Here is a 27,106-nt window from a genome sequence, read left to right as displayed (position 1 = left end):
AACATATGTCAAGGTACTTATTAAGTACTTTGTTGATCCATCTCTGGAATGAAGCCAGTGCGTTGGTTAGCCCAAAGGGCATAACCAAGTATTCGAACATTCCGTATCTTGAGGCGAATGTAGTCTTCCATTCGTCTCCTACCTTGATGTGTATATCGTGGTATACATCTTTGATGTCGAGTTTGGGGAAGTATTTTGCTAACCGCAGTCTGTCCAGTACTTCTCCAATCAAGGGTAGTGGATATCGGTCTTTCTTGGTGACCGAATTGAGGGTTCTGTAGTCCACGCAGAGTCTCATTTTTCCATCTTTCTTTTTGACGAATAGTATTGGGGATCCTCCTGACACGAAAGAGTCCCTGATCCGTCCTCACTTTAAGTTTTGCTCGATGTACTTCCTAAGTTCTTCGAGCTCTGCTTCTCCTAGTAGGTATAACTTCTTGTAGGGAATCTCTTTTGTCTTTCCAGTTTTTTCATCTTAGTCTAGCTGAATTTCGTGATCGATTCCTGGTCTTCGAGGTGGTATCTCCGTAGCTTCCTCTTCTTGGAATAGATTCGTGAATTGGTGATATTCTTTTGGAACCAATTCTTTCCATCCCTTTTTGCTTTGGTATTTCTTGTCCTGGATTGCTAGCTCTGTGCTGATGTTGATTTTTGCTAGAACTGCTTTTTCGTCTTCGTATGTCTATTTGAGAATTCCTGTTGTATCTCCTCTTCGATAGTACCGTCCAAAGGCTTGTACTGTGATCTCTTTGATCTCAATTCTTTTTGTTGTGTTGAGCTGGTTTTGGTCCGTACTTCTAAATCCCTTGTTTCCTCTTGTGGTTTCTTCCAGTTGATCTACTTTATGCAGATCCTCTTTGTTGATTTTTTCGATTATCAACTGTGCGATTCGATCGCCTTTCTGGACTTGGTAGTCCTCTTGAGCTAGGTTGGCTAGGACCACTTTGATTTCACCTGTATAGTCGACCTCGATCACCCCTGCCATGGTCATGTGCTGATGTTTGACCGCTAGACCACTGCGGGGTACTATTCGTCCATAGGTGCCTTCTGGAAGTCCCATGGCTATTCCCATTGCTATCATTGCCTGCCCGTTGGCAGGTATCTCAATTTCTTCATTGGCATATAGGTTGTGTCCTGCTGCCCCTTTAGAACTCTTGGTAGGCACTCTTGCCTCTTGGTCCAGCCTTTGTATCCAGACTCTCTTATCTTGCCGCATCTCGGCGAACTTTGAATGCAAAGTTTCTTCTTCCGCTTCTCGTATCGGTGTTGAGTAGACCACAGGCGAACTGTTGAGATATCGTGTCGCACATAGTTCGCTTGTAAAGGTCATCTTATTCTCGTTCCAATCGATCGTCGGATTATGCGTTCGTAACCATGGCATCCCTAGGACTATCTCATGGATTTTTAGATCTGCTACTTGAAAGGTTGCCGTTTCCCTATGGCTGTCAATGTCCATAGGTACAGTCGCCGTATGGGTTATAGGACCCATAGTGCTTGGCTTTCCATCCGCTTGGTAGACTTGTCTCGCTTTCTTCGCTTGTTTGGTGTGGAGGCCATATTTGTCGCATATTTCTTTGTCGATAAAGTCTTCAGTGGCCCCGGAGTCGAGCATTGCATATATTGTTGTTTCTTTGTTTTCTTTGTTGTATATCTTCGTTTTGATCATCACATGATCTCTATCTTCTTCTCCTCTTTGTGTGTGTAGTGCCGTGTAGTAGTTCGCTAACTTGATAGATTTTCTAGGTCCACATCTTGGGTCTCCCAAACCACCGTTTACTGGGGACCCTTGTCATTTTCCGCCAGTGAATCCTCTGCTATGATTTCATGGATGTTCCTCCTTTTTTGATTTTGGAAACAATTATTTCCAGCAGCTCTGTTTCCTTGGTATCCATTATCGGGTCGGCTTCTGCATTTTCATATCCGATGTCCTGCTTTTCCATACCTCAGGCAGAGTTTCCCGTTCATTCTTCTGGCGTATTCTTCCTTAGACAGGTTCAGAGCAGGTCCTGCTCTTGATTTGTCTAACTCCATTGGCTCGCCTGGTGGTAATGCTCGACTTTCTCCCCGAGTTGCTTATGGTTTAAAGGTCCCCTCCATATTCCTTGATGATTGGACCACCCTGTGAGCTATAGTGCTTTCCGAGTTGCTTCGAACCAGGTTTAATTTGCTTTCTTTATCGATTTCCCATCTTGCAAATCATTCAGCTATCATATAGCACAGGTCGGAGATTCCCCATACCTCTCAGAGTCTCTCGCTGCAGTTTCTCAGGAGAATAATGTAGAGAGTAGCATCATCAAACTCGGCCTCGTATTTCAATAGTCAGCATTCATTCCAGTATGCCGAGAATGTTTGTTTTCCTTGTTGGAGTTTTTCTAGCTTTCGTCTTGCTGTTTTTTTGGCGTTGGGATCTCCAAATTGTTCGAAGAGTGTCACCTTGAACTCTTCATATGTGACCCATTCCCTCTACTTTCTTCCATCTTGGAAAGGCATGATCCATTGTTCCGTAAGTCCCCTGAGTAGAGATTTCACGTATGGAATCTTGATCTCGTCATGGTGATCTCCATATCCCTTGACGGGAAAATATCCTTCAAATTGCACTAAGAATATTCATAGCTTGTCTTCAGCTGCTTCGTATATGTCAGGCTCCTTTGCTTTCGGTCTTTAGACATTTCCTTGCCCTGTATTTCATGTGGCTGCGAGAAATGCTTGAAACTGATTTTCAGTCATTCCAAGTATGCTGGTTCCTGGTGCCGGAGCGGCTGGGGCCGGTGGCCCAGGTACTGCAGATTCCGACATTCTCTTGGGTCGTGGAGTTCCTGCAGGAGGGCTATCGACTGGTGATCCTTTCTCTGGGGTTACTGGGCTTGCTGCTCTCTAGGGTTCTGCTGAGACGTGATCTAAGGTGTCGCTGAATCCTCCTAGGTTAAGGTTTTGATCGTTGATGTCGAAATCTCCTTTCCTGTCTGGATTGAAGGATGCCATCTTGTATCATTTGGTGTCGCACTTAGGTAACGCTTTGTAATGTAACGATCCCTCTCTGGATAGTTAGTTCTTGGCGCCAGGGAATGATACTTCTCTTTCTGTCTTCTTCCTTCTTTGTCTTACGATAGCTCAAGGCCTCTCCCTACGTTACCGATAGTACAAGACCATTGTCTTCTATCAGGAACGCCTATTGTAACCTTTCTCTAACTCGTCTTCATGAAGGACTTTTCTTGGCGTAACAATAATGGTGCAATAAAGATAAAGATCGTAGAGATGTTTTATATTCATTAAAGTAATAAGTTGGAAAAGTACTTAGAATTCTATCTAATTTTATTTAAACTCATACCACCAACACTGGCATACAATGAGCCCCCACCGGCACAGGGATACCGCTAACCAGTATACCACTAATCCTAAGCTAACCAAGTCGACGGCCCCGTACCTGCCATCTTCGAGTCATGCCCGCACGAGAACTAATTACAAGACCATCAGACAACCCAGCGCCCTCTCCAGTCCAAGTCCATAGCCCCTGTGGTATGAAGCCAACCAGCACCAAGCGTAGCCGAAGCTGAGCAAGAGACTGACCCAACCAGATTCCTTGTCCAACAAATACAAAATCACTACCACCCAGTCTGAACACCGTCCCGCAAAACATCTTCAACAGTAGAAAACCAACAAAACACACACAAACTAATACTACAGGCGACACAATGGCAGAGAGGAGGTGACCAACATGTCCACCTCTCGCATCCGCATGCCCGGCCGTAGACCCTAAGAACACACTTTGCCAAGTGCCTCCAAAGAGCGTAATGGTGAGGAGGACCTGTACCTGCTCCCTGTCCCCCAAAATAAACATATAAACAAAAGAAAAACATAGAGGCGGTGACAGACCTAAAATAGCCAGTGGGGCCTATCTCCCACCCATGGTGCCTTGCCCCTATCAGCCATGCCCATTGCTAAACCAAAGAAACCAAACAAATCCCACAAAGCCCAGCACACAAGACCCAAACAAGTCCAACCAAGTGGTCACAATCCACTATCCACACAGGTGGCCATCAACCATCCGGGACATCGAGGAGCTTTGCAGTACTCAGCAGCTTCGCCCAACAGCCCCATCAGGCGAGAAACACTTAATTAGACATCGCCCAACCTGATGCATACCCGACCGGTGCTCGCATGTGCCTCTCCCCCCCCAATCAGCCCCCCCCAAGCCCCACACACCGGCGCTACAGAGACCATCCAGCCCCCTCAGCCCCTCAGACAGATCAACCATCCGACAGCCACAGGACAGCTATAGCTAACCCCATCAGGCAGCCACTGATCTTGGCCATGCCAACAGAGCCACAACCCTTGACTCCATATAGCCGAGGGGAGCCCACCAGCCAAAGCCAGGAGCCACAAAGGAGACAGCACCAATACCTGAAGGCACCAGCACCAGCCACAGCATCCAGCCCAGCCGAATCGAAGTTCAACCGAGCCGGGAAAAAGGTAAGCAGGGCCAGCCAAAGCCAGCCCCACAGGTCCAGCAATAGGCACAGACCGAACAATGGGCAAGAGGCATCCCCAACCGACGCGATAAGAAGGGGGAGGGTGAGTGAACAGAAGCAGACAAACAGAGGGTAGGCCCCACTTGCAATGGGTGAAGCTGCTAACCACAGACCATAACCGAACCACCTAAACACACAGACAACGCGAGTACCTGGCAGCCAATCATCCCACACTACCCCAGGCAGCAACAATAACCACACCAGGAGGTAAAGGTTTTTAGGGTTAAAGCCATCCCCACGAATGCGAGGAGGAGATGCCTGACTGAATCACCGTGCCGCAAGGACAAAAACTCTAAGGGAACGGCTATAAACAACATCGTAGGATTCCGACCGTAGAAATGAAAAAGTAACGAAGAGGGGCTGGGCGGGTAGCGCCCCGCTACCTGAGGAATGATGCGGCCGGTACGACGAGTTGATACTTGGGAAGGTCATCAGTCTAGCCCAAGGGCGTTTTGTATCGCAAGAACTAAGGGCTCCTTTAAAACCCAACAAAAGACATGAGCTGGCCCAAAGAATGACACGGGTGATCCCCCTAAGCACAATGTTTAATCCCCCCAATCGAACGCGCAACCTGCGAGTAGACGATAGACAGGAACCCGTAGACATTTTACCAAAAGGGGCTCGTAAGCGACCATGATGAAGTGCTCGAAGTGCTAGTATCATGAGATAACCAACCCAACGAAACGAGACACAAGCAAGTTATCCGCCACGCAACACCTAACAGACCACAACACCAAAGACCCCAGGAACTACTGAGCGAACTCAGATATCTCCTCCAGAATCCAAGGCATCAAGGCCCATCATGATGGCGAAAGAAACACTCGGAGCGAAGCGACGGCAAGGACGAGGAAAAGTACTTGGAAGTCAATCTAATTTTATTTAAACTCGTACCGCCAACACTGGCATATGACGAGCCCCCGCCGGCACAGGGATACCGCTAACCGGTATACCAATAATCCTAGGCTAACTAAGTCTATGGTCCCGCACCTGCCATCCCCGAGTCATGCCCACACGGAAACTAATTACAAGACCATCAAACAACCCAGCGCCCTCCCCGGTCCGAGTCCGTAGCCCCTCTGGTATGAAGCCAACCAGCACCAAGCGTAGCCGAAGCCGAGCAAGAGACCAATCCAACCAGGTTCCTCGTCCAACAAAATCAAAACTATTACCACTCGGTCTAAATACCGTCCCGCAACACCTCCACCACAGTAGAAAACCAACAACAAACCAAACCAAATATAAACTACAGGAGACACAATGGCAGAGAGGAGGTGACCAGCATGTCCACCTCTCGCATCCGCATGCCAGGCCGTCGACCCTATAAACCCACTTTGCCAAGTGCCTCCGAGGAGCGTAATGGTGAGGAGGACCTGTACCCGCTGCCTGTTCCCCAACATAAAACACATGAACAAAAGAAATACATAGAGGTGGTGACAGACCGAAATAGTCAGTGGGGCCTATCTCCCACCCGTGGTGCGTTGCCCCTGCCAGCCATGCCCATTGCCAAACCAAAGAAACCAAACAAACTTCCACAACACCCAGCACGCAGAACCCAAACAAGTCCAACCAGGTGGTCGCAATCCACTATCCGCACAGGTGGCCATCAGTCCGGCGGTCCGCCGGGGAGCTTTACAGCACTCAGCAGCTTCGCCCAGCAGCCCAAACCGGTCCGGAAACACTTAATTAGACATCGCCCAACCTGACGCATGTCCGACCGGTGCTCGCAGGTGCCTCTCCCCCCCCAATCAGCCCCCCCCAAGCCCCACACACCAGACGCCACAGAGCCCATCCAGCCCCCCCAGCCCCTCAGACAGAAGAACTATCCGATGGCCACAGGACAGCTTATACCCAGCCCCGCCAGGCAGCCATTGATCTTGGCCACACAAACAGAGCCCCAACCTTCAGCTCCATATAGCCGAGGGGGGCCCACCAGCCACAGCCGGGAGCCACAAAGGAGGCAGCACCAACACCTGAAGGCACAGGCACCAGCCACACCATCTAACCCAGCCGAACCGAAATCCAGCCGAGTCGGAAAGAGTAAGCAGAGCCAGCCAAAGCCAGCCCCACAGGTCCGGCAATAGGTACGGACTGAACAACGGGCAAGAGGCATCCCCAACTGACGCGACAAGATGGGAAAGGGCGAATGAACAGAAGCAGACAAACGGAAGGTAGGCCCCACTTGCAATGGGTGAAGCCGCCAACCACAGACCACAACTGAACCACCCAGACGCACAGACAACGCGAGTGCCCGGCAGCCAATCGTCCCACACCACCCCAGGCAGCAAATAAAAACCACTCCAGGGGGTAAGGTTTTTCAGGGTCAAAGCCATCCCCACCGTAGCTAGGAGGTGACACCTGACTGAACCACTGTATATGCCGCAAGGACAAAACTTCCAAGGGAACAGTGATAAACAACATCGTAGGATTCCGACCGTAGAAACATAAAGTAACGAGGCAGGGAGGGGCCGGTGAGGCCCCCTCCCTTGAGGAAATGATGCGGCCGGTACGACGAGTTGATACTTGGGAAGGTCATCAGTCTAGCCCAAGGGCGTTTTGTATCGCGAGAACTAAGGGCTCCTTTAAAACCCAACAAAAGACATGAGCTGGCCCAAAGAATGACACGGGTGATCCCCCTAAGCACAATGTTTAATCCCCCCAATCGAACGCGCAACCTGCGAGTAGACGATAGACAGGAACCCGTAGACATTTTACCAAAAGGGGCTCGTAAGCGACCATGATGAAGTGCTCGCAGTGCTAGTATCGTGAGATAACCAACCCAACGAAACGAGACACAAACAAGTTATCCGCCACGTAACACCTAACAGACCACAACACCAAAGACCCCAGGAACTACTGAGCGAACTCAGATATCTCCTCCAGAATCCAAGACATCAAGGCCCATCATGATGGCGAAAGAAACGCTCGGGGCGAAGCGACGGCAAGGACGAGGAAAAGTACTTGGAACAAAGCGTGAAGAACCTATCTTCCTCAGCCGCCTCGGCCTCCTTATATAGTGTTCTTCCCACTCCTAGTCATGTGACCTAAAGTGGTCACATGTGCAAAACCAAATCATAACAAACTAGTCATGTGACCAAAGTGATCACATGCTCAAAACCCATGACCTCATAGCGAGGTCATGTACAAAAACTCATAAACCAATCATAACGCAATAAACAAGTCATATGACTCGACCGAGTCATATGCGCAAAACCCATGACCTCATAATGAGGTCATGTGCGAAACATAAATCATATGCGCAAGGCTTACCCGCAAGGCACACTTGCAAGGCATACTCGTCAAGCACACGTCCCATGACTCATACTTGAGCCATGTGCGAAAGCATCACAAATCCCACACATAACAAATCATATAACCCCAATAAGTTATATGCGCACAACAACATACCTGTGACTCATAACCATGTGTCACGTGAAAACCTTTTCCATGCTAAGCCACATTCGTGACATTAGCCGTAGTATGTGAAGTTACTGGAAGTCTCTAGGTGAGGTAATAGAAGTCCATTACCCCGAAAGTGGAAGAGTATTAGAGAATCATTAAGGACTCTGAAATGCTAGTCTGAGGTTACGATGACCTACTTCTAGGAGAGTTGACTGTGTGTGGCACCTATTGGGAGTCAATCTCTAAAGGAGTAGTCTAGTTTGCTACAGAGGATCTTTAGTCTGACCTGTGGAGGTTGGCTAGACAGCCTAAAGGAGTTCAGTGTTCACCAACGCAGAGTAGTGATGGGGAGTAACTGGCAGTATATGGAATCTACTTAAGTATATGTGAGTTCTCCTCTACTCTGGCAATCAACCACCTCTCAAGATCAGGACTTAATTGAGTAAAGCTGTGGCTTAACAATATTAAGTTTTACCGTTTTGTTTCTTCAAACTCTACCGTTGAGACTTTGAAATTTATTATAATTGTTCGTATTTGCAGGAGAATTCATCTTGGTGCGGTTGCAACCTCGGGATCCATCTTCCCAGAGGGTGCTCCTGTTACACTTGCATGTAGGATAGCCAATTCTGACTCCACGCTCATCCATATTGTAGATGTATTTGGCACCTTTGATGTCATATTCAGATAGTGTGTTCTTATACTCTACAAAGAATGCCTTCAAATCTTGACTGAAGTAGCGAGAGGAATAAGTACATATTGTTCCCCTTCAGTGTTTGATTGTATTTATTTCTGTAGGAGGTTGGTTTTTGCGAGTGAAAAAAAAAAAAAAAAAACGGCGCGTCACACTTGCTTTTCCGTCACACTTGCTTTTACCGACTATGAGCGACAGCGAAATAGGTGGGGAACCGGCTATTAGATGACTCAGCATCATAGCAACCATTCACAATCCTGGAATGCCCCCAAGGCGGGGTTGGCCTGCCTAGTCGCGAATTTGGCAGTCTCAGGCACCCCAAATCCAAGGAGCGAGAGTATCACGGTGTCTCCTTGCAAACACCGACAACCCTTCCCCCTCTGATCACTTGTATCAGTTCCACCGCGCCATTTCTATATATCATATAAAGCCATCTATACCGCCCCTATAACCCTCTGTCTTCACAGTGTTCTATTCCAGATAACTTACTGGTATGATACCCCGTTCCACCAATACCATGCCCATGAGTTACGGCCAGTCTTAGAATGAAATAGCACCGATCCAACATGACCTCAGACCCCATATCTTCTCAAAAAGCAACAAACTCTAGCCTTACCGCTTTCACGCTCACCAATATCTTTTTACCAGCAGTGGCTGTGTACTTCAGCTATCCCTATATGGTATTAAGGATTCTTCCCATTTGTCTCATGACTAACGAACCCAACGTAGACTTCTATCCTGCGATCCATCGTTGCCGGTCCCCGTCTCCGACATGGGGAAGCTGGCCTAGACCTCTGCTATGTTAGCACATCGCCCACAATAATTGCTATGTCTGTGCCAGCCGCAGAGTTCCCTAAAAAGGCATATCGGAACCCCCTCGATCAAGTCGTCAAGTTCTTGGACAGCAAACACGGTCAAGGCTGGCGGATCTGGGAGTTCAGAGCCGAGGGAACGGGTTATAAAGATGAGGATGTATTCGGAAGGATTTTTCATGCCCCGTTTCCGGATCATCACCCGCCCCCGTTTGCTCTTGTGCCCGCTGTTTTGGCGAGTATGAGGAATCATTTGAAGGGAGAAGGGAGGGAGAATGCTGTTGCCGTTATTCATTGCAAAGGTTTGCGCCCCGTTTGTCTACAATGAAGGGCACAAAACTGACGGGTGGATAGCCGGCAAGGGTCGTAGCGGTACCATGTCATGTGCCTATCTTATCGGGGAAGAAGGTTGGTCCGCGGATGACGCTCTGAAACATTACACAACAGTGCGAATGCGTCCTGGCTTCGGTGAGGGCGTGAGTATCCCGTCACAACGACGCTGGACACGTTACATAGAACGTTGGGCACGGGAGTTGAACAAACAATACCTAGAACGGACGATTCGGATAGAAGAAGTGCACATACACGGTCTCCGTGAAGGCGTGCGCGTAGCTATCCAAGGCTTTGTGGATGAGGGCAAGGAAATCAAAACCTACCACACATTCACACGGGGGGAACAAATCACACTGGACTCCAACGAGACCAGCTCTTCCAGAAACGCGATACTCAAACCGAAGCACCCGGTGATCTTGCCGGCGAACGATATCAACATCGACTTCGAAAAGAGGAACATCGCAGCCTATGGTTGGAGCATGGTCACCAGCATCGCCCACGTATGGTTCAACGCATACTTTGAAGGCGGTGAGGACAGCGGGCTGTTCGAGATCGAGTGGGAAGCTATGGATGGGATAAAAGGGACTTTGAGAAAAGGAATGCGTGCGTTCGATAGATTAAAGGTGGTCTGGTCTGTCGACAGAAGCACGGAACACATCGTTCGGGAGCCATCGGAAGGGGAACCAATCCCGCAGCCAAGAAGAGCCGAGACTAAGCTGCTGCACGAAAGGAATCTAGGGTTAAAAAGGAAGGATGATACCGCTTCGCCAGCCTCTGGTAGCAGTGGTGGTAGTGGGGTTAGTCTAGTCAATAGCACAGAGCTGCTTAAAGCCAAAGACTCCTAAGAGAACCACGTAAAGTTGGCTACCCCCACCCGAGAGCGAGGAGGAACGGTCAAAAAGAGGGAGCATAGAATTGGCTCGTCGGAAGGGAAGAAGAGGAGCTATGGCAAGGAGTGTGACCAATAAGCTAGCCATGTATAATATTAACATTAATAGCCTCCATTAGTCTCTACATGCTCCAATCTATCTCGACTAGAGCATCAAGCTTCGCTTCTCTACCCATGTGTTCATGGACTTTATCGCAAAACATCACTCGGACAACTTGATTCTTCACCAACATTCTTTCAAGGACCAACACATAAAACACCACTATCATGAACAATCCATTTCAACTTCCATACCCATCCACCCCCTACCCAAATATAAAGACTCCCTACAAAACCACCGCACCCAGCTAACCTAAACCCCCAAACCATACCATACCATACAAATAGCCCACACAGTAACTAAACACAACACCGAGGAGCCATACAAGCAGAAACCGGGTAAAAAAAAAAAATGCTCCGAAAACTCCTCCACATACTCTCAACCCCCACCAAGCTCCTCTTCATACTCCAAATCTCCCTATCAACCGCTACAATCCCGCTAACCTTACTGCCCCCTCCCCTGCAGAAAAAGCCCCTCCTAATAGTGTGCGCGAGCTCGCTAGGTGTGCAGGTGCTCTTTATATGCTGGTTGCTGGGCGATTTGTATCGTGGGCCGCGGGGGTTGAGGCGGCGGTGGTATTACCTGCCGAGGGGCGGTGGGGCTGAGGGTGAGGGTAGGAGGAGTCGGAGTCGGAGTAGGGGTAGGAATAGGACGGGTAGGACGGGGGGGAGGGCGAGGAGGGAGGATTTGCATCCACCCATACAGGCGCCGCCACCACCGGTGTATGAGGAGGGGGGGTTTTGGAGTGGGGGGGTGGTGGTGGCAGAGCCGGCGGAGGTTGTTGGGGACCGGGAGAGGGAGGGGGTGTCGGTGGGTGTGCGCATTGGAGGGAGCGCCGGTGGCGGCGGTGGGGAACAGGCTAGGGAGGAGGGGGGAGGAGATTTGTCTGTTGGAAGGGTTCGGAGGGTGCTTTGAAGTATCAAGCTATGATATCTTCGTTCTGTTATCATACCAAATTTTTTGTTTTTCTTCCCCGGGGTGCTTCTAGACTGAGTGAGTTAACTTGTACTATGGTAATCCATGTGCTTTAAACATCGCGGAACCTAGTTATGATACGTACTAGACTTCAGTTTTTTTCGCACGGCAGTTACGATGCGGTGTGTTAGCTTCGAGGATTCCGTGCGGGTCTCGGAAATAGTCTACACAATTAACTTGTTGTTTGTGCAGCGGGATAAGTTGCTGAACGAAAGGCGAGTGATGCCCATGAACGAGTCATGGGAGGTTCCTTTTTGATTCAACCTCAATACGGTAACCCAGATAGGGCCAGCTAAAAAAGCCACTACCCACCTCACTTTCATTCCACCAAGTTACAGTAATAACCCACATATATTCCGCCCGCGTTCCATCAATGCAGAAAGGCTTTTGAAGACTAAACGAAAGCTCGGACTGATAAAAGGAAAGAAACAGCCGCCCCAAAGCGATTATATAAAAGATCCGGCGCCCCCTGCTGCGCCCTTTCTCAGGCAGTAAATTATCACATCTCCCTCCCTCCGAGAGTCGTCATGGGCATGGCTATTAAAGAATCGTTTACACTCCTCATACTCTGTATCTGGTCCTAGATAGCTCTTGATAATATCTTCTAGGGCCCCGAAGAAAACCAACCGGTCTGGCCACTGATGGGTCTTTTCTTCTAACATGCGCTTCATTGGATTCCTGCCCGTTGAGGGGGGAGTTGGGAACTTGGTTTCTAAGAACTCTGTAGGTGAGGCGTAGAAGCGATCCGCCTCATCGAGATAGGCTAACCTTTCCTCTGATGACAAGCTGTTTCAAGGTTAGCGGTTAATTCAAGCAAACAGATAAAAGAGCATATACCCTATTGGCGGCTCACATTCAAGCGCCCACATCTCGCCATCACCCATTACTGAGCTTCTCCACCCTGTAGAATGGCAAGGCATCAAAAAACCCACACTGTTCCATTTCTCTGGGTTATCAGCGTTGCCAGTTTTTCTCAACCATTCCACAACGTCAACAACACCGCGCTGGTGCACTTGAGTTGAATACCACGCAACAGGTATATTCAACACTATCATACCTATCAGAACCCACTTCTTTGTAGAGGTCCGCCAACTAAGATTTTCGAATTTGGCAGCAGAAAGTACGTGCAAAATCGGAAGCAGCGGATAGATGAAGCGGAACTCCTTGTGGGAGATCAGTGAATACACAGAAGTTACCAAAACAGTGGTGGAAGCTAGTTGAAATCCGGCCGCCGTTCCATGCTCCATTAGGGAGCGACTGAGGAATGAGTAAAGAGCGTACATAGTAACTGGTAGGAATGAAGTTAAAAGCAGTGGCAGCCCTTGGGACAAGTAATAGTGCCACGGGTTGCTCCCATAAAATACCGATAGGCTTTGAACTAGATTAAACTCAAGAAACTTCATTGGCGGGAAGGTCCAAACACCATAATACTGGTGGTCGGCAACGGCATTTAATACCAGTGCCGTAAATCTAGGCACTTGTTAGAGCCAACTGCTGTCAAGCCTTCTAACGGCGGGCTAATTCGGGGCAACTCACCCTACTGTTACAACTTCGGTGACAATACGCACTCTATCTCGAGAACTGCTATGGTAGATCAGGAACAATCCCAAACTCGACCAGATTAGGACATTGGTTGGCCGGAGGATGCATGCAAATGCTGCAAACAATAGCGAAAGTTGAAGTTCCCTACAGATTATCAGCTGCAAATTTGGGCCGGCTCTTATGCAATGCTTACTTTCGGTCAATTTGCCCCTCGACAACAACACTCTTTGCACCCCGTTCCTTTGTAATGAGCTGGGGCCAGGGCCAGTAGTACAGCGCAGTAGTAGTCATGCTCGTCTCAAGACTGTTCGAGAACGTCCTGGTGGAGCAAAAGAAATGGAACGCACTGCCAACACTGAACCATAACTAAATTCCTACCCCCAGCTTACATAAGCTTCTCCATTTCTAAAATGCCGGATAGGGTATAATATACGCACACTGGTCCATCCAGCAGCGCCCCCGAATAGCTTCCCGGCAAGCTTCGCAGTAAAGTAATCGCCCAGGGCAGCAAAAACCGCTTGAAGGACTTTGGGTGCAACGGCTAGAACTTCGGCTTTGGTTGAGGTTTGCAATCCAATGAGATTACTAATAAAGTTGACGGACTTGTAGATCGCGGCGAAGAGTGCTGGGTGAGCGATTGACCTCAATTGGTTCTTCCATTCCTAATTCACTTGTTAGAGCTTTCTCCCCGGGGGCAGAAGGGGATACTCTATACCCAAGTAAGCCAACCCTCGCCGAATACCATTTTCCATGCTGGCTCCAGTGACTGGAAGAATTCATCTGGCTGGAAGAAGGTCCGAATAGTAAGTGCGTTCAGGAGTCGAAACGAGAGAATGGAAAAGAAGATTAAGGAGGTAGATGAAAAGCGTAAGACCCTGGGATCTGGGCTTTTGGGAGACATGGTGCAGCAGGAGAGGTGTTGTATGTCCTTTTTGTCCAGAGCATAGGATGAAGTGGAATAAAGGGGAGGAAAGAGATGGCAGACCAGTTGCCGATCATCCACGATAAATTTGCCGGTACCGGCATTGCTGCTCGATCGAGAACTGGCGACTACAGTAGAGCGGAACCGGGGAGCCTCAACGCTTGGCGAGAATCCCTGCTGCGGGAACATCCTCGATATCATACCGTATCATACCGAGAAATTCCCTAAAAAAATATTCTACGAGTATTCGTAGTTGGAAGGCTAAGGCGTAGATATCATAGCGCAAGGTGCCACCCCTGTCACCAAAAATCCAGGGCCAAATATGATGAAGCGTCGACAAAGTAGACTCTACACAAAATGAATTATAAACTTAGTTTTTTGGCCTCTATCATACAACCTTCACCTTGAGAATCCTACACCCATTGGCTAAAATCCCCTCTTCCTCATTGCTGGCGTGCTCGGCCGTTTAACAACCCCAGTCTGTGTACCCATTCTCTTTTGCGTCATGGTAGTCATTGGCCTCTTGACTGATGCCGCGGCACGGGCATTTGCTGCGTCCTCCTCTGCTCTTGCCTTATCTTCTGCCATCTTCGCCTCAATCTCCATTCTTTTATTAATCTCGTTTTCCGTTGTTCGCCTCTCCCGAGCAGAATAGCCCTTCTCCTTGACACTGTAAAAAACACCGCCAAGCTCTGCAAGCCAGTGCGGATCCACCGCAGTCACGGTCGACATGTACTCCTTACTCGTAAGGATGAGCTCGTGGTAAACTACAGGACATCAGCCGTTACATTTATTTCAAAGCTGGTGGACTTCGGTTACTCACCAACATAATCGGGCAGATAGCCCAGTCCATATAGACTGCTTGTCGGGTGCAACTGCACAGTGACGCTGGTTCTCAGATTCGTATATTCTCCAATGCCCTTAACCTTAGCTGCTTGATGGTAATATCCGGAGCAAATGCACTTCCTGATAATATCCCAATCAGTCCCGCAACTCTTCAACTCCATCTTTTGAAACTTCATGATGTCCATTAATTGGTTTCGGATTTCTTTTGCCCTTCTTAGCGCTTTTGGCTGCAAGAAATGCTGAATACACCATCGATCAGAATACCCGTTTGACTTCCATTGAGTGTATACGTGCAATAGCGTCAAATGGTCGGACTCTGCAACAAAGAACTTTTCCCTCGCTTGGTCGGACTCCTCTTGCCGCTCCTTCGGGCGGTAGAACACGCTTGGCACAGAGAGCATGGAGACAATAGTCAACATTTCCTCGCCGCAGTTGTACTCTCCAGACATAATGATAAGCTTTGATAACGAAGGGTCCATTGGAAAGCTCGCCATCGTCTTTCCAAGAAAGGTAAGTTCACCAACATTATTCAAGGCCCCTAAAGCCCAAAGGTCGAACAAGCTCGTTGTCATTGTATCCTGGGGTGGGGGATCCATAAAATCGAACTCCAGCAAGTCCTTGACTCCCAAGCTCTTCAACATAAGGACTGTGTTGCTGAGGTTTGTGCGTTGTATTTCAGGAATCGTTTGCAGGTACATCTCGTTTCGGAAGGCCTGTTCGGTATACAATCGATAAGCCTTTCCCGGTCCAGTACGGCCAGCTCTCCCGGATCGCTGCGAAGCATTGGCTTGAGATATCGGAGTAATCTGTAATGCATCCATACCCATCCGTGGATTATATACCTTTAGCTTGGAGTATCCGGCATCAACAACGTACATAATGCCCTCAACCGTCAAGCTGGTCTCGGCGATATTGGTGGCTACGATTACTTTTCTCGCTCCGCCCTCTCCCCGCTCGAATATTTTGGCTTGTAGATCAGCCGGCATCTGTGAATAAATAGGAAGAATATTCAATTTTGGAGGGTTATTCAGCTGTTTGAGTCGCTCAGCAATTACTTCGCAAGTAATCTCGATATCCTCCTGCCCAGTCATAAACACAAGGATATCGCCCACTCCTTGACCAATATGAATTTGCAACACCTGTTTGACAGCGGCGTCGACATAATCTTCGCAAGGGGACTTTGACCAAAGCACATCCACGGGAAATGTGCGCCCGGGGATGATATACTCTGGTGCGCCGCCATAAAACCGAGAGAACCGCTCAGCGTTCATGGTGGCAGAGGTAACAATCAGTTTCAAATCCCTACGACGCGCAAGTATTTTCTTAATCAACCCCATGAGCACATCGGTATTTAGTGCACGCTCGTGTGCTTCGTCCATGATGATGCATGAATACTTGTCTAGATTTGGGTCAACTAAGCTCTCACGGAGGAGGACACCATCCGTCATATCTATAATCTCCACGTAAGCAGACTGACAATATCAGGATACAGTTGCTAAACTTACACTTGATAACTGTTTCATCGCTAGTACAGTCTTCAAAACGAATAGCATATCCAACTAAGCCGCCCAATCTCACCTCCATCTCCTCACTCACACGTTTTGCTACACTCATCGCCGCCACTCTTCGAGGTTGCGTGCATCCGATCATCCCAATCTTTCCGTATCCGTCCTCATATAGGAATTGAGTCAATTGAGTTGTCTTTCCCGAGCCAGTCTCTCCGACTACAACCACTACCTGGTTATCCCGGATAACTCGCAAGACATCCTCCCGAACAGCAAAGGCAGGCAAAAACTCCCTCTGCTCTCTCAAAGTCCTGCTCTTTGTAAACTCGCTATTCCCTTCACCCGGCCTTTGCTTGTTCATGTGCTCAGCAAACTTCGATCCGCTGGTTTCCTCCTTCCCACCACCACCAGTGGGCGCCGCACTGTCCCCATCATCATCCTCCTTTATCCCTAGCACGTTCCCTAGTGCCGTGCCAGCAATATTCGTAGCCTCTTGTGCCTGTTTTTCCCTTTCCCTTCGTTGCCTCCTTTCCTTGACCAGCAAACTCCCCTTCTTGCTGAATATAGCCATATCACTCTGGGGGTCTCTAATTGCAGGCACAGGATCAAGTTGCTTTGTGAATACCCTTCGCCCATCCAAGAAGGGTGGCCTTAAATCATGGACGAGTAGATGAACTCGAACTTCCTCATCGTCGTCAAGGTCATCGTCATTATAATCGGCTCTCTGGGCGACTCCAGATGTGAGCATTCGATTGGTCTCCCATGCATCAACATCCTTCATCTTCTGTTGCGCCCGGGCAGACATGCGCTTCCCCTGCTTTTTCTCAAGAAGGGCCTGCTCACGCTGCTGATCTGCCCAGGAATTATCGGCCGATCCAAACGGATTGTGATATTCATCTCCAAAAGCATGCCCCAGTTCGTCAGACGCATACCAATCTCGGTCGAGAGCTGAGTCGTCTTCCTCATTTATCTCCGGTACATCCTCAGGGTCGCGGTCAAAAGTACTGGGCATGCGAGGAGTGGCGTTTCCAAACCTCGATGAGCGTGATGTTGAAGGGCGGGCGTTCGCATATCGCTCCGTGTACCGTACATCCACATTCCGTAAAGGCGTCGGGTCTTGTCTGCGGAGATTCTGAGGTGTATACCTAGAGTTGTCACGGCGATCTCTCAAATCTTTCGGATAGTAATCTCGCGAATATCCCCTCCTATCACCGCCCCTGTCGTCTCTCCCACCCTCACCACCACGCCTTGCACGATGGGCGTTTAGTCTTTCCCGAGCTTCTTGCGAAAGACCTGGGCCATGAGACGGCGTCTCTACCCGCCGTTCTCGGATATGTCGTCCTCCAATCGGTATAGCGGGTTTCTTGAACTCAATCTTCTCATCACCATTCTTCTCTTTTGGATCGCCTTCGGGTTCTCCATCTGCGGCTAAATCCAGCTTGATTCTCTTCGCAAGCCTATCCAATCCCAATCGAGATTCCTTCTTCCCACCCTCTTCTCCATTGCCTCCACCCCTATCCCCCTTCCGTGCAAGTAGCAAACCTCCCGGCAAATTGCTACCTGTGTCCGTAGCTCTTTCTGGTGCACCGAAGGTTGAAGATTCGCTAAGGCCGGATTTTCCGTGAACTTGATCATACCTATCCCTTATTCTGACCTCTTCGAATATTTCAGTCAAGAAATCGTCAGGATAGCGACCGAGCCCCTTACAAGCCAAAATAAAAGTTTTAGGACCAGGTTGATCGCGAGCTATCTTAACAATGTTCCGCGCAAGGTAGTCATTAACGGTTTGAGAGTTTTGCTGACGAGAGATCTGAATGGCAACATGGTGAGAGTATTTGTCGTTTAGACCTGGGGGAATATCCTCGGCCATGACGGGAGTTGTACGGTAATGACCGAAGCTCCTTCTCGCGAAAGTTTGACGCCTTTCTCGACCTGTCCTCTCCTGGGGGGGTGTACCTGGATCGGGTGCAAAATGGGGTATGGATACCGTAGAACTCTCTCTGAGTGGCGTATGACAAGATGATTGTAAAAGGGTACCGGTATCGTATCATAGAAATTACGGGTATGGGTAGCTCACAAGGCAAGGCATCAGGCCCCCGAACAAAAGTTCTGTCAGGGGTTCAGACAGAGCCTCCAAGCCACAGAACCAGTCTACGGTACTCGAGTACTCGTACCGGTATCATACCGGTAATTATGATATGATATATGATACCTCCAGACCTAGTTTGAGAATCTGATTAGATCATTATGATCACCGGAAATTCGATCAAGGATTAGCTCCAAATCAGGCATTAGCTACCAGCCGACGTCGGCAAGTCAAAATCCCTGAAATGCCTTCGGCAACGGAAGCAAAGCCAAAGATTGGTTGTCCTTAGACTCCTTGGACTACCACTGGTCCAAGTGTTTGGTCTTCGCTGTTCCTTCACCAGAGCCTTCCCCCCTCCCCCAATACATACTTCTGTCTCATTCCCCCCGCTCCAACAGCTCCAACAATCCCTTTCTCTCTCCATTTCCCTTTCCCCCCTACCCCTCCTCCCTTCTCTCATTTAAACCCTTTCCATCACTTAAACCTCTCCACTCGCTTTTCAGTATCGCTGTGTCCCTGTCACTCGCTGGAACCAGCTTCCTCTTTCCTTCCTAATATTGCTAGCTTCACATTTTTCTGAAAACCCCAACCAAATTATCCCGTCATTCGCCATGTCGGTAACAAACTATCCGTTCCGTGATATCAGCATCATAGCATCTGCTTCCCATTACACATTTCGCTCTCCATCTTCCCCAAATGCACCAGCCCTTGTTGTCGCCAGGCCTTCGGGTGCTATGCAAATGACCCACTCCCCGAATACCATGGGTGGGAAGAGGGTCACTATTGCTGGAATCCTGGGAATTGTCCATTTGCGCCTTGGTAGGATATTCCTCACTAGTTTCCCTTTGTAGATGGGGTTTCATTTTCACAATATTCTGTGGTTGAGTTGAGCTCATTCATTAAATTTTGGTGCGCTGTCAGACAAATACATCGTTATCATTACCAAAGCTGCTCAGGTGGGGCGTATACGTGGCCAGGCCATCTACAAAATCGAGTCAACCGAGTTCCTGCCATTGCAGGAGAGAGTTTTACACGTATGTCCTCCACATACCCTTTACTAATAACCCCCCAACTCTTAGGCCCATCATACCGGTATCATAGCAAACTTGTTAGGCCTTTTGCACTGACAAACCTGACAACCCTGCTTTAGGACCCCGATGAGGATACTTATCTCGAGTTGCTCACAGCCCATCTTCGGTCCGGTCCGATGTACTTTTCCTACTCCTTCGACTTGACCAATAGCTTTCAGCGACAGTCGAGCGCAGATCCCTCACTTCCACTTTGGCAAAGGGTATGTCCCCGCAGATGTTCCACAATTGATCCGTGCTCCCCGTGCATATATCCATGACATTTTGAGCTGACAGGTAATTTTTAGGCCGACGATCGGTTCTTCTGGAACAGGCACCTGCAAACTGATCTTATCGGTTTGCATAACTCTCACCAGGCTGTAGATCCTTACATTCTTCCCGTCTTCTTCGGATACCTTAATATCACAACTACAACCATCAAGTCCACACCCCTGACGTTTGCTCTTATCACAAGAAAGTCTCGCCATAGGGCAGGGACTCGGTACTTTACTCGTGGGATAGATGAATCGGGCAACGTAGCAAATTTCAACGAAACAGAGCAGATTATCGTCATCGGTGACTCCGCTGGTGGGTTGGCTGGCTACGATTCAAGCTCCATCTCCTCTGGAAGTAAGGAACAGGTGCAGGTTTTCAGTTATGTTCAAACACGAGGCAGCGTCCCGGTATACTGGTCAGAAGTTATCAATCTTCGCCCAATTCCGGAGTTAAAAGTGAGGTCTGTTGACCTAGCGTTGATCGCCGCAAAAAAGCACTTCGATGAGCAGATCAAATTGTATGGTGATAATTATCTGATCAATCTTGTCAACCAGTCCGGAAGGGAGGAAGAGGTAAAGACGGCGTACGAAAATGCCGTCAAGGAGCTAGTATCCTCGCCCATAGAGTCAAAGGAGGGCTCTGAACAAACAACAGAGCGGTTTCACACCATCGAATCTACGAGAGCGAATAAGTTGATGGATCGTTTACACTATATCTACTTTGACTTTCATCACGAATGCCGAGGGATGAAATGGGACAGGGCTCAGGCACTTTTGGATAACCTGGGAGACGGATTGTACGACCAAGGCTATTACCACTCAGTTGAGGGAAACGCAACAACTTCGAACTCTATAATAAAGAAGCACCAAAGTAGCGTTATGCGGACAAATTGCATGGATTGTCTCGATAGGACCAACGTGGTCCAAAGCATGCTTGCGAGGTGGACGCTCAATAGCCAGCTAATGGATATTGGCATTCTGGATAAGGGAGAGAACACGGCCGATTTCGAGAATTTCGAGGCAATGTTTAGGAACGGTAAGCACAGCCAACCATTTCACCCCAACTAATGACGAGAAGCAAACTAACATCCTTCAGCATGGGCGGACAACGCCGATGTAGTAAGCCGTGCTTATTCAGGCACCGGAGCTCTCAAAACCGACTTTACCCGAACGGGAAATCGCACCAAGGCTGGAGCCCTTGCCGATGGCATGAATTCTGTCACCCGATACATCCGCAACAACTTTGCAGATGGCCCTCGACAAGATGCCTACGACCTCTTCCTTGGCAACTACACGCCTTCGACTTCCCTGTCGTCTCTCCTCTTTGTTGACCGTCGCCCGATCATAATACAAAGTGTGCCATATATTCTTATGGGAGCACTCTTCCTTGACTTTGCCGCGCTATTCTTTCCCGACCTCAATGCTTCCCCTAGCCCAGATCCTGCAGCTTCTGGAGGTGGAAATGCGGATATCACTGGCAGGTCCGGCACTCGTTTCAGCACTAAACTTTTTGTACTCTTTTGGGCCGGAATTGCTATTCTAGCCGCACAATTCATGTTGAAATATGCTTTACTATATGTTAACTGGCCTAAGCTTTCGCCTCCAGGATTTGCCATCGAGGGCTACAGCGATGCGTTAAATAGGGCGAAGAAGGATCCCTTGATTGGTAAATGGGTTGGCAAACAAAGTGGGCATGAGAGAGGCGCAAGTAGCATTAGGCTCGTACACTTGGAGGAGGGGAAAAAGAGGATTGAATAGAGTCATTGGCACGTTGTCAAGTATGAGTATACCCAGGGATATTGGCCAAATGTTTTCTTTTTTTTTCCTCCCCCCCCTCTTTCCCTTTATCCTTCCATATTCTTCTCTTTCCCTTTCTCATACTCTATTTCAAGGCTGGATGTTAGTGCTATCTTGTGCCCGAAAGTTCACGCGGTGGACTGCGAGGATTTTGAAACTTCAACAATGTTTCCTTTGTTCGATGGTTCTGGAAGCCTTTCCTTTTGTGGGCGTGATGGGCTAGGAATAAAGCGTGTTTCCTGAGACTGAATTGCATGTGCAAGGTTATATTTCACAGCATCCTACAGTTAATCATGAGTCCGAAGCCTCCAGGGGCCTATCATTGCGAGTGATATAATATGATGGCAACGTAGAGATGAAATAAATACGTGCGATGCACTAGCCTACGGTGCCGTAGTTGCTAGTGAGGGACTTTGTAAGGGCCTTATGTCACGATTTTGGCATCATAATAGTAATGTAATTACCTCATATCATAATCCACACCGCATTATATCAGTAATAGAGTAATTGTGGTCATGGGGTAACCTAGCGAAACACACTATGATGGCCGCCTGCCTTCAGAACCTCCGTGCTCACTATGCTTTCCACTGGCAATCGAAAGTTAGAATGGGGTTTCAAATAATAGGGCTATCAGATTCATACGCGCTATCCTACTAATTCTCCAGTGGCTTCCATCAGCTACGGATAATCCCATCCCCTGAACAATCAACCCAGCAAATATGGCTCAGCGGCTTGATCCAGACTGCCTGGTCTCAATGATAAACATTACTCTCAACCCTGGGCGTGACCATTCTTTCACCATACCACCCTTCATCCATGACATCAGGAATAATATGATAATAATCGTATCAACGGATTCCGCAATCCTTACGGGGGATTCACACCCCCTCCTCCCCCCCATCCTGGATACCGTCACTCTATCTGCGAGAGCTTCACTCGATTCTCTCTGGCAACCTAACTCTAGGCTGGGGCAATTTGCAAGCTCTATCTTGAGATTATGAAAAGCAACGGACTCGGTCCAGGCATCCAAGCCCCGTAACCACAGATACAGCCAAAGCTCTCGAATTACAGCTATTTGGTGAGATATACAAGTTCAATTCCAGAAATACATGGAGAGAGTGGAAATATAGTGAGAGAGGCCGTTCCATTTCACAAAAGAGGCGTGTATGTGCCAAGGAGGTGTCCTTTCAAGAGTCATTAGGGGAACCTACGTTTATAGCATTGGATGATGTATAGTGCGAAGAGCTTACTCGTAAAAGGTGTATCATACCTGAGGGGTGCATTTTTGTAATGCCTGTTTTTGGTTAGGTTAAAGGGTCATTAATATCAAAAAATATATTCGAAGATTACATGTTCAATTTGTATCCACATATAGTCTTTTTTTAATAGAGTTTTCTGTCAATTTACATTTACTACACTTACATCTAATATCATAATTCAGATTTATGGTGAAAGTTCTATAAAAAACATTGCCAGTAACTGTTAGGAGAATTGAACCACTACTATTCAAAAAACGATTGACATTTCTAACCCCCTAACCTAATCAAAAACAGGCATTACAAAAATGCACCCCTCAGGCACACCTTTTAAGCGCCTCGCACCATACTCCAACCGCGCCGCAACTGTTCGAGAGAGAAGTCGCTTTACGGTGACGACCGGGAGGTTACGCGTTTGCAGAGCATGGAGGCCGATGCCCAGGTACGCCATGCACTCCCGAGCGGCGATGGATCAGGCTATGAGGATTTGGTCCAAAGAATCCAAGGTTGGCATCACGCTTCTCCTGGCCGGCATGAGATATTATCCTAGAGTCATCCCTATTGGCAAACTCGAGTCGGCGACGGACCCTTTACACTCCGTTGTGTGCTGGAGAAGGTTATATAAGCTTCTCTCAACACTTCAGAACCCTAATCTAGTTTTCTCATGCCCACACTCCAACCACCGTTGCAGCCCCCGAATAAACCTGCCCTGTCTGCTCACCAGAGCCTGTCTCCGAATAAAAATCCGCAATGGAGCCCCCCTGTGCTAGCGCAATGGCCGGTGGTGGGGCCGAGATAGCAGAGGGTATAGAGCCATCAGTATACAGTTCTGCCTAAAAGATTTCAATAGAAATCAAACACAGTCTTTCTATAGCCCGGACCACTCTCAGAGGGTCACCCCTCCTTCCCTTTGATTGGCTGCAACGTCCCAATCTAAGCAACCCGGCAGAGCCGACGCTGGCTACCGAACGGCCCTCTAGATTTCTATCAGAGCTCAACTTTGTATCATATAATATATACTGCCTCCTGTTTCCACTGTACTTACGATTCTGCACGAACTGGAGCCCATTGTCTTCCTACTCTATCCGTTTCACCTTCCCCATGTACTGTGCTGGTATCGTACAATACAAGCAACAACCCCTTAGGTCCTGTTTCGAGTGATAGTCGGTGATGTCCTAAAATAGCCTAGCTCGGTTACACACAGTGGTCATAGCTTCGCTTTTCGAAAACAAACCAAGACCCTTCTGTAAACACCCATCACACAATCATCCACCACCGCCAAAACACCGCCCCCTGGGCCCCAACCCTCACTTCAATGCTTTACTCTACAAAACGCAAGCTCCACAACTTAATAAACGGCCCACCGGCCCCATCAACAAGCATATCGGCGCCCAACACACCAGCAAAGCAATCCACAGACCTCCCCACCACCACTACTGCCGCCCTCGATGACAGCGATGTCGCCCTCATTGGACCAACAGCAGATGACGCAGCGAAGAAACGCCGCTTGGGCGGTCTGGGGAACCGCTCAAGACCGAGCGTCCGCGCGGTCTCGCCAACGGGATCGATCCGCTCCACTGTTTCTACAACTTCCTCTCAGCAGATGCCGACTTACTCGCCGTGGGACCGGAATGCATTCTTGGAGAGGTTGAGGACATATAGGTTTGTGGATAAGTGGAGTGCTAAACCGGCAGATGTTAATGAGGTTGAGTGGGCGAGAAGAGGATGGAGCTGTGTTGACAAGAATAGGGTCCGGTGTGGGGTCTGTAAGAGGGAGGTGGTTGTCAAGGTTGAGTTGGATGAGGAGCAGGATTCTGATATTAGTGAGTTTTGTTTAACAATACCAAGCGTTGCAACGGAGAGGGGGACTAACTGGGGTGTAGCTAGAGCGGTGGTGGAAAAGTACAAGGAGATGATTGTCGCGGAGCATGAGGGACAGTGTCTTTGGAAGAAGCGTGGCTGTGATGGTAGGTCGTTCCTTCTCGTTTCATTCCTTTCATTCCAACATTTCCTGGGAACGGAAATTGACGTGGGCAACTCTAGATACTATCTACCGTCTCCAACTCGCAAACCCTTCCATCTCCCGCCCTTCGTTCATATCTCGTTACTCTTCTCTCCTGCGTATCCGTCCGGAAATCCCCCCGTCACTCAGCTACCCGACTGCCGACCTTCCAGAGCACATCTTAGAAGCCATTCATAAGAACACGCTCTCAGTAGAAGAGCAGCACTCTGGAGCCCTTACCCTTGCGCTATTTGGCTGGCAGAACGAAGACCCCGGAATCCCTAGCCTCGTTACGTGTTCAGCTTGCTTTAGGCGATTAGGCTTATGGCTATTTAGGAAGAAGGCCGTTTCCATCTTCGACTCAGTCGATGAAGAGGAGGAGGCGAGTGTTTGCAGATTGGATGTTATTGGGGAGCACCGTGATGTACTTTGCCCCCATCATCTTTATTTATTTATAGTGCATGTGCTAACAATCTCTAGTACTGCCCCTGGATAAACGCCACAAACCAAGGTACAGAACCCGGCTGGCAAATCACGCTCCGCATCCTCCAACAGCCAAACAAGGGCCCGGCACTCGGCTCCTACGGCACGCAATTCTCACCACCCCGGGACCTAGAGCGCCCCGTAACCCCAGCAGAAAGAGACGCGGAAGATGAATCGAAGCTGAAGAGACTGAGAAAGCTCGGCGCAATGTACCTCGGCACCACCAAGAAGACCAAGGGCAAAGGCAAAGAAAGCAAGGAACGCCCAAAGACGCCAAAAACCCCGAAGACCCCGACTAAGGAGGCGCCGCCAACGAAAACTCCCAAGACTCCCAAGACCCCCTGCAGAGATGCGCCCAAGACGCCGAAAACTCCGAGTAGGGACCCGCCAAAGACTCCGAAGACGCCGAGCCGGGAGGCGCAAAAGGCGCCGGGGAGGAGTGAGGAGTAATGAGTAGATTCGAGTCGGCATGGGAGGGAAGGGGTTGTCATTAATTGGCGTTGTGTGGCTACTGTAGCAAGGGTTTTTGATACCTTACTTCATTATTTTCTTCTTTCTTTTCCTCTCTCTTACTCCTCTTTCCCTTTCCCTGCATAACCCTTTTGATGGCAGACAGTGTAATTTTTAAACTATATACATAAACAAAAACTTGTGATCATGAGGTTTAGTTTTCTTTTCTATTGGTGAGTCAGGTTTTGTCACGATCCCATGACCTGTAATATAAATCTTTTACCACTGTAACTTAACTCACAAATTAGTCCCTTTTGCCAAATATTTATCTCTATCATGAGCATATCGCAATGTGAATCCCTTTATATCGACTAGGTATTCTCTGTTTGGTAGGTATCATGCGGCACGGCACAGGAATATCACCTGCCGGTAACTTAACATATTTCTTTTTATCGGGTCCCAAGTACCACCTTTTTTTTTTTTTTTTTTTTTTTGTTAAATCCACGGTTTGTTTGTAGCTAACTACAGGAAAATCCATGGCATGCACCCTACGGTATGGTCTAAAAACCCAACAAGCAAAGAAACTTCTCATCCCCTCAATAACAATATATGGAGTAGGCAATCCCTAGTTCTCAAGTTAAGGAAACTCATACATAAACCATAACCAAAATTATGAAAATCAAGTATCAAGTTGTTATGTGAAGACAACCTGTATAGACTCAGAGTTGTCTAAGCCAACCAAGATTCGTTTCTGTAGACAGAGATTGTCTAGGAAGGCTCGAAATATACTTGTTTCATTTATGACCAGTAAGAGTAAGGTGAAGTAGGTAAAGTAGAATAGAATCGTAAGAACAATATTATATTGCTAAGGTCTCTTCTCTGTTGCTTGATGATGTCTAAAAGCTAGGACAACACTTTGATATTTATATTCCGTGTTTGAGTGTTTGTGGACTACCTCTATTTGTTATACAAACTATGTACCTCTCTGGTTATAACTCACAATATCGGGTATTCTTCACTGGTGCAAACACCTGGAGACCCTGAAAACCACCATACTCTCTTCAGTAATTACTATTTTACTAATTAGGAACTATACTGTTCCCAATAGTAATTATCCTATCTTTAGAGTTATTTGACTTATGGCCTT

The 27,106-nt window shown here is 48.3% G+C and overlaps 5 protein-coding genes; 3 read left to right on the top strand and 2 right to left on the bottom strand.

The window, feature by feature from the left end:
* The first annotated feature begins 8,953 nt into the window (after window positions 1-8,953).
* Window positions 8,954-10,768, top strand: GSTUM_00011237001 (uncharacterized protein). XM_002841793.2 has 4 exons: window positions 8,954-9,110; window positions 9,174-9,299; window positions 9,349-9,733; window positions 9,786-10,768. Exons 3-4 carry the CDS (start codon window positions 9,448-9,450, stop codon window positions 10,607-10,609), a joined length of 1,110 nt encoding a protein of 369 aa, XP_002841839.1. The 5' UTR covers window positions 8,954-9,110; window positions 9,174-9,299; window positions 9,349-9,447; the 3' UTR covers window positions 10,610-10,768.
* Window positions 10,769-11,948: 1,180 nt separating this feature from the next.
* GSTUM_00011236001 (uncharacterized protein) lies at window positions 11,949-14,281 on the bottom strand. XM_002841792.2 has 6 exons: window positions 13,986-14,281; window positions 13,708-13,932; window positions 13,464-13,636; window positions 13,265-13,414; window positions 12,566-13,198; window positions 11,949-12,514 (listed from the first exon to the last, which is right to left on the bottom strand). The coding sequence occupies exons 1-6, from the start codon at window positions 14,169-14,171 to the stop codon at window positions 12,175-12,177; spliced, it is 1,707 nt and encodes a 568-aa protein (XP_002841838.1). The 5' UTR covers window positions 14,172-14,281; the 3' UTR covers window positions 11,949-12,174.
* A 337-nt stretch (window positions 14,282-14,618) lies between these two features.
* GSTUM_00011235001 (uncharacterized protein) lies at window positions 14,619-18,413 on the bottom strand (the record flags this gene model as incomplete). The annotated part of the gene is made up of 3 exons (XM_002841791.1): window positions 14,619-14,959; window positions 15,016-16,488; window positions 16,544-18,413. The coding sequence occupies 3 exons, from the start codon at window positions 18,411-18,413 to the stop codon at window positions 14,619-14,621; spliced, it is 3,684 nt and encodes a 1,227-aa protein (XP_002841837.1).
* Window positions 18,414-18,934: 521 nt separating this feature from the next.
* Window positions 18,935-22,064, top strand: GSTUM_00011234001 (uncharacterized protein). XM_002841790.2 has 7 exons: window positions 18,935-19,448; window positions 19,551-19,663; window positions 19,780-19,920; window positions 20,005-20,288; window positions 20,352-20,580; window positions 20,665-21,007; window positions 21,068-22,064. The coding sequence occupies exons 1-7, from the start codon at window positions 19,241-19,243 to the stop codon at window positions 21,727-21,729; spliced, it is 1,980 nt and encodes a 659-aa protein (XP_002841836.1). The 5' UTR covers window positions 18,935-19,240; the 3' UTR covers window positions 21,730-22,064.
* Window positions 22,065-24,299: 2,235 nt separating this feature from the next.
* On the top strand, window positions 24,300-26,169 carry GSTUM_00011233001 (uncharacterized protein). XM_002841789.2 has 4 exons: window positions 24,300-24,847; window positions 24,908-24,991; window positions 25,068-25,450; window positions 25,507-26,169. The coding sequence occupies exons 1-4, from the start codon at window positions 24,340-24,342 to the stop codon at window positions 25,957-25,959; spliced, it is 1,428 nt and encodes a 475-aa protein (XP_002841835.1). The 5' UTR covers window positions 24,300-24,339; the 3' UTR covers window positions 25,960-26,169.
* Window positions 26,170-27,106: the final 937 nt, after the last annotated feature.

This window comes from Tuber melanosporum (genome assembly GCF_000151645.1).
Source record: "Tuber melanosporum whole genome shotgun sequence assembly, scaffold_80, strain Mel28".
Classification (NCBI taxonomy): domain Eukaryota; kingdom Fungi; phylum Ascomycota; class Pezizomycetes; order Pezizales; family Tuberaceae; genus Tuber; species Tuber melanosporum.
This window is presented reverse-complemented; position numbering and strand designations above follow the sequence as displayed.

Coding starts and splice junctions, on each gene's coding strand:
- GSTUM_00011237001 (XM_002841793.2), top strand. CDS start 9,448: ATGTCTGTGCCAGCCGCAGAGTTCCCTAAAAAGGCATATCGGAACCCC. Junction 9,734..9,785: donor TGCCGTTATTCATTGCAAAG/GTTTGCGCCCCG, acceptor ACGGGTGGATAG/CCGGCAAGGGTCGTAGCGGT.
- GSTUM_00011236001 (XM_002841792.2), bottom strand. CDS start 14,171: ATGTCTCCCAAAAGCCCAGATCCCAGGGTCTTACGCTTTTCATCTACC. Junction 13,199..13,264: donor ACCGAAGTTGTAACAGTAGG/GTGAGTTGCCCC, acceptor ACAAGTGCCTAG/ATTTACGGCACTGGTATTAA. Junction 12,515..12,565: donor GAATGTGAGCCGCCAATAGG/GTATATGCTCTT, acceptor ACCTTGAAACAG/CTTGTCATCAGAGGAAAGGT.
- GSTUM_00011234001 (XM_002841790.2), top strand. CDS start 19,241: ATGTCGGTAACAAACTATCCGTTCCGTGATATCAGCATCATAGCATCT. Junction 19,921..20,004: donor CACTTCCACTTTGGCAAAGG/GTATGTCCCCGC, acceptor GGTAATTTTTAG/GCCGACGATCGGTTCTTCTG. Junction 20,581..20,664: donor AAAATGCCGTCAAGGAGCTA/GTATCCTCGCCC, acceptor AGAGCGAATAAG/TTGATGGATCGTTTACACTA.
- GSTUM_00011233001 (XM_002841789.2), top strand. CDS start 24,340: ATGCTTTACTCTACAAAACGCAAGCTCCACAACTTAATAAACGGCCCA. Junction 24,848..24,907: donor GGAGCAGGATTCTGATATTA/GTGAGTTTTGTT, acceptor ACTGGGGTGTAG/CTAGAGCGGTGGTGGAAAAG. Junction 25,451..25,506: donor TTATTGGGGAGCACCGTGAT/GTACTTTGCCCC, acceptor AACAATCTCTAG/TACTGCCCCTGGATAAACGC.